Source organism: Hevea brasiliensis, chromosome 4, assembly GCF_030052815.1.
Source record: "Hevea brasiliensis isolate MT/VB/25A 57/8 chromosome 4, ASM3005281v1, whole genome shotgun sequence".
Taxonomy (NCBI): domain Eukaryota; kingdom Viridiplantae; phylum Streptophyta; class Magnoliopsida; order Malpighiales; family Euphorbiaceae; genus Hevea; species Hevea brasiliensis.
In genome coordinates this window covers 108501967-108511753 of record NC_079496.1, presented here as the reverse complement: position 1 = coordinate 108511753, position 9787 = coordinate 108501967, and the positions used below count along the sequence as shown (strand labels likewise).

Here is a 9787-nt window from a genome sequence, read left to right as displayed (position 1 = left end):
TAATTTTAACCTATTTTATTTTAAATTAAAAACACAACTTTTCATGTCCACATCAACCAAGAAACATTAATCAAATCTGATTTGAAGCCAGAGCAGTCCGGTAAAATTCTGATTCCAAACCGGCCGAGGCTGGTCCTAGGCAAAAGCCCAAAAGACTAACGAACGTTCCATTTCTGATCCACAAGGTAAAGGGTTAAATTTAATAAGGAAAGCGATTTAGGTTATGGGTTGACATGTAGGTGAAAGGTTCAACTCTACCCGGAGAAAAAATTTACCATATAAAGGGTGAACTGAAGAAAGGCCTGGTCAAAATGGCTAAAACAAGTAAATGGAGGAGAGGCACAAAATTTAAGTTTGTTATGTTTGTTTTGGTTTTGACAATGGGTTTACACCTCCACCTGGAACAGGAAGAGAGAGAAGCTAATTGGCTTAGCTTCTTTCTTCCTCCATTTCTGTTTCCTTCCTTCTTGTTCTTCCTTCTTTTCTTGGTAACTGAAAAAGAAAAGAAAAAACACAGCTGTGTTGGAGACTTCGGTGCCGGGTGGTGGTGGCAGTGTTGGTGGTGCATGCCAACTTCTTGGCATCATCACAGACTGTTTGTTTTCTTCCTTTGCTTGTTTTTTGCTTTTCCTAAATGGCTCTCGTCCCTTCTGATGATGCCTTATCAGTCATAAATGCTACCGTTGTAGCCATTGACAAAGACAAGAACAGCCAGCATGCTGTACGCTGGGCTATTGATCATCTTATAATCAACAACCCAGTTATTATTCTTGTTCATGTTAGACACAAGAACCATCAATATAGTAGGTACCCTTCCTCATTTCTCTTTTTTTTTTTTTTTAATAATTATTATAAAAATAATACATACGTTCTCTTCTTAGTTATCTCTGTTTTTATATCATATTAATTATCGTCATGAATGAGATCTTATCTTTCTTTCTGTTATGACATTTATATAGATGCTGCCAATGGGAATGATTCCGAACCGGACGAGGTGCAACAGCTTTTCATTCCCTTCCGAGGATATTGTGCTCGTAAAGGGGTTCGTAGTTTATATCATATACACACAATGTATTTTGCTGAATAAGGTTACGAATATTATTAGGATAATAAATTAATTTACACTCAGTAATTTATCTCATCCTAGAACAATTCATGATGGATCCAAGACACAGATCCATAGTATGTATAAGTATAGTGGGATCTACATATTTGTGTTTTGAATCCTTGTTGAATAGACATATGGCTATATCATTGTCAAAGTTTTCTTTTCCCCATTATATAATGTTAAAAGGCCTCAATATGTCATTTGATCTGGACTAAGATCTTTATTGAATAGTTTCTGATCAATAGAGATGCCAATAGCATCTGACAAAGGATTGCAAGATGCTCCATCATTAATAATAATAAAATTTGTGAAGTGTTGGCAATTATTTAACATCGGAAATCATTTTCAAATTCAGGTTCAGTTGAAGGAGGTCATACTTGATGAGTCAGATGTTGCAAGAGCACTCCTGGATTATATCAGCAAAAACTATATTGCAAGTATTGCTGTTGGTGCTTCAACAAGAAATGCTCTTACCAGGTCTTTCTCTCAAAAAAAAAAAAAAAATGAAATTTCCTGTTATTGGATCAGAACAAGCGCAGAAAATTATTGTGTGACTAAAATATATCACTTTCTGGGTGCACAGGAAATTCAAAACTCAAGATGTTCCCACTAGCTTAATTAAATCTGCACCAGATTTTTGTTCTGTTTATGTTATTTCAAAGGGAAAGATCATGTCTGTTAAAACAGCACAAAGGCCTGCTGCTAATCCTCCCATTCCACCGAAGGTACCATCTCCACAAGCACTTCCAGCTCCACACCCTCACGATCACTCTGAACATGAGGATGGATTTAGGTAAGAAAGATTGCTCTACATGTAAAAGTGATAAAAATCTTCTCCCTGTTTTGGTGTGTATATAATGCTTATGCATTTTTTTTGCTTAAATTAGAGGACAGTATGCGAAAGGATATTATAGAAATCCAGGATCAGAGAAACTTCATTTGGAGAAGAGCAACGATTCGTTCAGAGGGCCATTTAGAGAGAGAAGCAGAACTCCATCCAATCTTTCTATGGACAGCATTGACATTTCATTCCCAGGGATGCCAAGAATCTCAACTAGCCGCGATTCTACGTATGAAGATACTGATTTTTCAATACCAGGGTCCTTAGACTTTGCAGCCCAAATTTCAGAATATTCCCCAGCGTCTCCCAGGGAGGGTATTTCACAAAATGCAGTAAGTGCAAACTGATTTTAAATAACACCTGCTAGTTGGTTCTTCTTGATAGAATAGGAAAAACAAGAACACTTGGTTTAGTGAGTACAAAAAGCTAATGAACAAAGCACTGAGATCATACTTGTGACGTAATGGAACGTGAAATGCAGCGGGACTTAGAAGCTGAGATGAGAAGACTGAAGCTTGAACTTAAGCAGACCATAGACATGTACAGTACAGCTTGCAGAGAAGCACTCTCAGCCAAAAAGAAGGTAATATTTTACCATGGCTACATGTATTGAAGATTCTACATGAATTATATCTCATACCATCTTGTGTAGACTTGTTCAGAAAGTAATAAGTTTTGAGAACCGAGAATAAATCAAAAAGCTTTAATTCTGAATGCTTTGCATTCAGGCTAGTGAGCTTCATCAATGGAAAATGGAGGAGGCCCGGAGGTTCGAGGAAGCTAGGCTTGCAGAAGAGGCAGCTCTTGCCATAGCAGAGATGGAAAAGGCCAAGTGCAAGGCTGCTATGGAAGCAGCAGATAAAGCACAGAGGCTAGCGGAGATGGAAGCACAAAGAAGAAAATATGCAGAGATGAAAGCCAAAAGAGAATCGGCAGAGAAGAATCGTGCCCTGAATGCTCTAGCACATAATGATGTGCGGTACAGAAAATACACTATTGAAGAGATCGAAGCAGCCACAGAAAAATTCTCACAATCAAATAAAATTGGTGAAGGAGGATACGGACCTGTGTACAAAGGCACACTTGATCACACACCCGTTGCCATCAAGGTTCTAAGACCAGATGCTGCTCAAGGGAAGAAGCAATTCCAACAGGAGGTGAGGTGCCTCAATAACTTAATTGGGAAGTGTTATTGGAACCTTGTTTATTTAATGTTCTTTCCAATTTGATAATGCATAGGTTGAGGTTTTGAGCTGCATCAGACATCCAAACATGGTCCTTCTTCTTGGAGCCTGCCCTGAGTACGGATGCTTGGTATATGAATACATGGAAAATGGCAGCTTGGAAGATAGGCTGCTTCGAAGAGACAACACCCATCCAATTTCATGGAGGAGAAGATTTAAGATAGCTTCTGAGATTGCAACTGCCCTTCTATTCCTCCACCAAGCAAAGCCAGAGCCCCTTGTCCATCGGGACCTTAAACCAGCTAACATCCTCTTAGACCGTAATTTTGTGAGCAAGATTAGTGATGTTGGCCTGGCACGCTTAGTCCCACCATCAGTAGCTGATAGTGTCACTCAATATCACATTACATCAGCTGCAGGTACATTTTGTTACATAGATCCTGAGTATCAACAAACAGGAATGTTAACTACAAGATCAGATATATACTCGTTGGGAATAATGTTGCTTCAAATTATCACCGCCAAATCTCCAATGGGTCTTGCACATCAGGTGGGGAAGGCCATTGAAAGAGGAACATTTGAAGAGATGCTTGACCCCTCTGTGACAGACTGGCCTGTTGAAGAGACGTTAAACTTTGCTAAAATGGCACTCAAGTGTGCTGAACTAAGAAAGAAGGACAGGCCAAATCTTGCCACGGTTATAGTGCCAGAGCTTAACCGATTGAAAGAACTTGGAAGGCATCACGCTGATCAACATGGTGATCCTCGACACAGCAGTAGGAGTCGTAGTCGTAGCCCTCTGGCACATTCTTCTCCAACTGCTTTACACCCAAGGATCCCACAACCCACTCAGGTTTGGGGCTCATTCATCATGGATTTTAACGTTGATATGCATTATTTTCGAGTAAATTTATTATATATGTACGTAACATGTTCATGTTGATTTGATGTTAATTAATTAGGAAATGGCACATAAGGCAGCTGATGTGGGTAATTCAACACATCTGAGAGAAGATGAAATTGAAAGAAGTTAAGGATCAATTTACCTACGTGCAGAATCAATACTAGAAAGCTGCTTGCTGATAAACAGAAGGATGGAAATTGAAGGATACTGATCAATTGAGCTGCTTGTTTGTAACTAACAAAAAAAAAAAAAAAAAAAATTAAAACAAGAAATGTATATCAGAAGCAATGAAAACAAGAACTATATATCTTCGAACACTTTTTTTTTGGTTCTTGTGAAAATGGCTACCGGAAATTGTACTCGAAATTTTCCATTATTCTTGTGCTCTCAGCACAATAGATAGTTATTTTTTTCATAACACTGTGCAATGTTGAAGTTCCTGGAAACTTCTTTATGTTCCAGATGCCTCTTCAGGGGAGATAAGATAGTGATACCTTATATAATATGACCTGCAAGTTCTCTCAACCAATTCTTCAGTCAACATAATAAATGAAATAATCTATCAAGGACTTAAAACAACAGAAGCTTGTAATCTGTGCAATTCATTAGAAATTGGCTAGTAATGTCTTCCCTATATTCTTCTCCATCTGATTTTGTTATTTGTTTATGTTCGATTATCCTCCCTTCTCAAAATTGGTTACCATGGGCTATGAAAGCTTCTTATATTGGTAAAAAGCTTTATCATCAAATGCTTATTCAATCTGTTAGCCAGTATGAGTTCTCTGCAGAACCTCTTAAAGGAATGCTTATCCCTTTTGTTTCCTGGTAAAAGGAAAAAGAGAGTAGCAAACTCCATTTCAGATAGAATCAAGGTGCTGCAAACTCCAGTTTAGATAGAACAAAGGCATTATTTTTTTAGTTTCTATATGTAACTGGAGATTATTATTTCCTTAATTAGTATGCAAAATCATCAAACAAGAACAACTCCTTTTTATATATGGTATGATGTGGTAGAAGAGTGGGTGTCCAATTCAATGGGATTCTCTTCTCTTTTTCATCTCATATATAAGGATTAAAAATGCTTCATATCACTATATGAAAGTGGCAAGTATCTAGATAGGAAAGCACTTTTGAAACAGTGAATACATATCCATAAAGGACGAGAAGCCAAAAGGGAAGGGGGGGGTGTTGTGTTGGGTGTTGGGGGTTGTGTTGTGGTGGGAGGTGTTGTTCTTCTTGTCTAGTCTACTAACACAGTTGAAGGATGAAAATTGATCCGTATAGTCGATTCCAACTAGTTTGAGATTAAGGCTTGGTTGTTGTTATTCTTCTTCTCATCTAGATGTAATCGTTGAGCAATCTTTACTTACTAATGATAAATAGGGGAAGATCAGTCCTCACTACTCACAGAGTAATGAAATCAAGCCTCCTCATCATGAAGCTGTGAAGAATGCATGATGCACATATAGACAAATTTAAGAACACTGGACTTCCACCTTCAGAGCTAAAACCAAAGTTAATAACAACATTATTGCAGAAGGTTCAAGATAGAAACTATTGTCGAGTTGGATAATCCTAAGCGAAGCAAGAATTCACAAGAGCCCTTGAGTGGGAAAGAAGATTCAGAAGATGCCCTCCAATGAAAGAAAAGAATAAATAAAGATGGAAAGCATAAAGGGGATACAGTGAAAAGAGAATTGGTATCCACAAGGCTGAATTATGTTGGGGGAAAGGTATTGGAAAAAGTAAGAATTGGTATTGTCAAACAAGTTTGCTTAGGATTCCCTCTTATGAAAATGAAAGAACACAAAATACATGCTCCAAATCCAATGAGAGGTTATATTAATTATTATCAGCCCAGGGTCTAGAGATTTAACTTATGCCAGTCCAGGTTCCCAACTGCACTTTCATGATCTTGTCAATACATGATTGGTCAAGTATGAGACATGAACAGTTAATAACGTTGATCTGATCAATCTTTGAATTAAGAGCTTCTATGTGGGAAACATTCTGGCAAGATCAAATATGAAAAGTCATGGGGATTTCTTGGTCTCTTGTATTTGTAGGTCCAACCATGTGTGCTCAGCTCATTCACACATGTATCTATCACCATCACCACCGAAAGAGGGAGGGAAATGTACATTATGTATTGATTTTCGTAATTCAAATAAGCTACAGCACCTTATTTTTTTAATACTCTAAAGGCCCCAAATTCAGGCACCTATACATTAAAACAAAAGGGTTACACCTTATCAAAGGACACCATTGTCCTCTTCAAGATCCATTTAACTCTGGGTTATTAAGGGCAATTTTGGGCATCAGTTGTACTTCATTCATGCTGTTGTATAAAATATTTGCCTCCACAATTAGTGAATTTAAGCCTCTAGGAAACTAGAAGATAAAAGACTAGAGATGGAAGTAAATGGTGTCCTTTACAGCAATGCACCACTGGACAATAAAAGAAGCATCTAAAACCAACTTTTTTCAAAAGCCACCCATAGACTTCATCTTGGCTCCTTCTCTGTAAAGTAACAGAGTATATAAACCTTAAGTTTCTGAGTTACAAGTCATAATTCACAAAGCCACTAAGCATCAGATAACCTACAGGTTGCTGGTTCAGGATGAATTATTTCAATGGTCTAATATCTCCAAGAGAAAGATGGGGTGTGTTGCTATGGAAAATAGGAATGATGGGAATGTTCTTGCTTGCTAGAGTAAACTCAGAGGCTGATCAAATGGGAGCACCTGCAGCTGGTTTATTATGCATAAGCGATTGTACTACTTGTCCAGTCATATGTTCACCACCTCCTCCACCAGGTGAACCACATTATTATGCACCGCCATCTCACCATTCTCCACCTCCTCAACCTTACAATTATCACCCTCCATCACCATCCCCACCACCACCATCAGCTTCGCCGCCACCACCACCACCAGCAGCACCGTCGCCACGGTCAACTTCGCGACCGCCACCTTCACCTTCATGGTATCCTTCATGGGGCCCTCCTAGTGTTCAAGTGCCACCTAAACAAGGACAGTACCCTTACCCTTACTACTACTTCTATGCCTCAAAGGCCTCTTCTCTTTCTTTTCATGCTTCCTTTTACTTTTCCCTTGTGCTTTTTCATGTTTCATGTTGTGTGCTGCTAATTTGTTGTTGAAAGTTGTTATTATATATATGGAGTAAGACTTGAGTTTGTAAAAAGAAGAAGGGAAATTAAGCTATATATATATATAGATAGGTAGAGAGGGAGAGAGATTTGTTTCTTGTTATGCTCTTCATTTATTTCATATCCATCAAATGTATGAAATCATAAATTTATTTTGTTTTGTTAATTTTTATGTTGCTATTATTTTTACCATCTTTCTTGCTTTCTTTTTCATTTTCCTTACAATAGGATAAGTCTTCAATCAGGAAATTTTAGTTCATTAGGAAATTTTTATCTAAATCCCATCCATCATGAACCCTAAGAAATAAATATATGAAATAATTTATCAAATTAATATTATGTTAAAAAAAAATCAACTGCTGAGCATTTTCTAGGAAAAAAGCTTTAACAAGAAAACACCAATAAATAGGCTGTTTTTATGTCAGGTGCAATATTCTTTGATCATTTCACAATAAAGAGAGCATAATAAAGTACATAATAAAATATTATATTTCCTATTCAATGGAAGTATATGTCTTTTATGTCTAATTCCTCTTCATATTCAACTTTAATAATATACATTTATTAAAAATATAAGATAAAATTATTTTCTCATTAAAATATTTATTAAATAATTTATTAATATAATTTTTTTAATTTTTTAAAATTGTTGCTAAACTATATATAGTCTTTATCTCTAAAAGATGATAGTTCAATGGCCAAAAATACTATCCATATATGCACAAAAGCTTTCTATAGCCATACCCTTATAATAAGAATTTTGGAGATTAAATTCCTTTTAACATGGAGAGAGCGCACATGCAATAATAGGTGAATGTAAGAGTATACATTCTAATGTTAGAGTTACATAGCTTGATTCGAATTGTTCATCTTTTGAGACTAGATGGATCATAAGGGTAAAGCTACGGTTCCACTAGTGGAGTCAACTGAAATTTCTTAAGTGTTATTAAATTTTATTAATTTTTTATAAATATATATTTTTTTCTTAATGCCCCATTAAATTTTATTCAATTTTTCTATTGAATTTTTTTCCATAATCTATATAAAAATTTGATATATGAGAGTATCAAAATTTGATTTAGAATATATTAAAATTTTATAATTTTTAATTATTTATTTAAAGTATAACTTGCAAATCTTATAATGAAATTATTACGTTTAACAATTGTCTAATTATAGTGTATGAGTTAAAGTAAAAAAAAAAGTTCATATTTAATATGAATATAATACTTATATATTTTGAATGATTGGTAATTATTAATATTTGTATTTAATATGTAATAAAAATATATAATTATTTTTTTGTCAATTTTTCATGAGATATAATAAATGATAAAATTGAATATTGTATAATTCATCTTAAAATAAAGTTTAATAAATTGAAATTTTATCATATTTTATTAAAAAAATATATTAATTCTTTTACTAGTGACACAATATTTTATTAATAAAAATATTTTTTAAAAATATTTTATAGCACATAAAGGTAAAATTTTTGTCTCTATTGACCTAAAATTCTAGCCCCACCGCTGAGATGAATTCCTCCTTATGTTGGTTATATTTACTGGATGGTGACAAGGTTGGGCTTGGGGTTGTTTTTGGGGATGAAAAGGGATCTAGCTGGACGTGTGCTTTAGCTTACAGTTTGAAATTGGCCACAGAATTAGGTTCCTTGTCTATTATCGTTGAGTCTGATTGACTGCATATTATCTACGCACTTCAGAAGAATGATGTCTATGTTTCGCTTTATTAGATTGCAGGTATTTCGGGCGTAAGTTTTGCTCGTCACTAGTCTTTTTATGCAGTGTGTTGGTAATCAAGTAGCCCATGTGTTAGCAAAGTAGTGTGCAGGAGTTGCCTTTGAATTTGTTGGCATAGAAGAGACTCCTTCAATTATTAGGCCTTTAGATCATATTTAGCGACGTAATAAAGTTCGCAATGTATTCATGATTATTTATATATTAAATTATATTAACAATATAAAATAATTTAATATAATAAAATAATAATTATCTAATATAATTAATTAAGCTTAAATATAATTATGATTATTTATTTTAATTTTTTTATTTATTATTAATATTTTTATAATTATTACTACTTAATTACTATTACTGTAATTATTACTATCCTCACCTTGTCATCACTACCACCATTACTTAACGACAATTATTACTATCACCACTACTCCTCCTTGTCATCACTATCACCACTCTATCATCACAATCGCTATCATCAATACAATTATTTAATTATTGCTACCACTACCATCACTGTCATTGCTACCTTCACCTTGCCACTATCACCTAGCCACCATTGTCGTCACTATCATCATCTCTATCACTTCTTAGTTATTACTAACATTCAACTACTAATCACTTTTCATTTATTATCAACAAAATAGATAAATTAAATATTAAAAAAATATATATCATTACATTATATTATTTTATTTTTATATTATAATTAAATATAATAATGTAATAACAATTACATTATATTATAATTTTAATTTCATTATATAATTAATTAAATTACATTATATTATATTCTATTAAATATAGCCTTAGTGCATTACGA

The 9787-nt window shown here is 34.6% G+C and overlaps 2 protein-coding genes and 1 long non-coding RNA gene across 4 annotated transcripts; 2 read left to right on the top strand and 1 right to left on the bottom strand.

Moving 5' to 3' along the window:
• The first annotated feature begins 390 nt into the window (after positions 1 to 390).
• On the top strand, positions 391 to 4233 carry LOC110643951 (U-box domain-containing protein 52). The gene is made up of 9 exons (XM_021796487.2): positions 391 to 803; positions 960 to 1042; positions 1464 to 1585; positions 1692 to 1901; positions 1996 to 2281; positions 2431 to 2532; positions 2678 to 3106; positions 3189 to 3986; positions 4096 to 4233. The coding sequence occupies exons 1-9, from the start codon at positions 635 to 637 to the stop codon at positions 4165 to 4167; spliced, it is 2271 nt and encodes a 756-aa protein (XP_021652179.1). The 5' UTR covers positions 391 to 634; the 3' UTR covers positions 4168 to 4233.
• LOC110643952 (uncharacterized) lies at positions 1748 to 5804 on the bottom strand. Of its 2 annotated transcripts, XR_002492729.2 has the most exons (4): positions 5408 to 5804; positions 4386 to 4546; positions 4180 to 4271; positions 1748 to 1879 (listed from the first exon to the last, which is right to left on the bottom strand). It is a non-coding gene; the product is annotated as an uncharacterized LOC110643952 (long non-coding RNA). The 2 variants fall into 2 exon arrangements; XR_009148306.1 differs by lacking the exon at positions 1748 to 1879 and having other exon boundaries at positions 2518 to 4271.
• Positions 5805 to 6438: 634 nt separating this feature from the next.
• Positions 6439 to 7373, top strand: LOC110643958 (leucine-rich repeat extensin-like protein 3). The gene has a single exon (XM_021796495.2). The coding sequence runs from the start codon at positions 6659 to 6661 to the stop codon at positions 7196 to 7198; it is 540 nt and encodes a 179-aa protein (XP_021652187.2). The 5' UTR covers positions 6439 to 6658; the 3' UTR covers positions 7199 to 7373.
• Positions 7374 to 9787: the final 2414 nt, after the last annotated feature.

What these genes read in the sequence shown, in the direction of transcription:
- LOC110643951 (XM_021796487.2), top strand. Translation starts at nt 635, where the DNA reads ATGGCTCTCGTCCCTTCTGATGATGCCTTATCAGTCATAAATGCTACC. An exon ending in ACACAAGAACCATCAATATA is followed by an intron (nt 804 to 959) that starts GTAGGTACCCTT and finishes ACATTTATATAG; the next exon opens with ATGCTGCCAATGGGAATGAT. An exon ending in CACTCTCAGCCAAAAAGAAG is followed by an intron (nt 2,533 to 2,677) that starts GTAATATTTTAC and finishes CTTTGCATTCAG; the next exon opens with GCTAGTGAGCTTCATCAATG.
- LOC110643958 (XM_021796495.2), top strand. Translation starts at nt 6,659, where the DNA reads ATGAATTATTTCAATGGTCTAATATCTCCAAGAGAAAGATGGGGTGTG.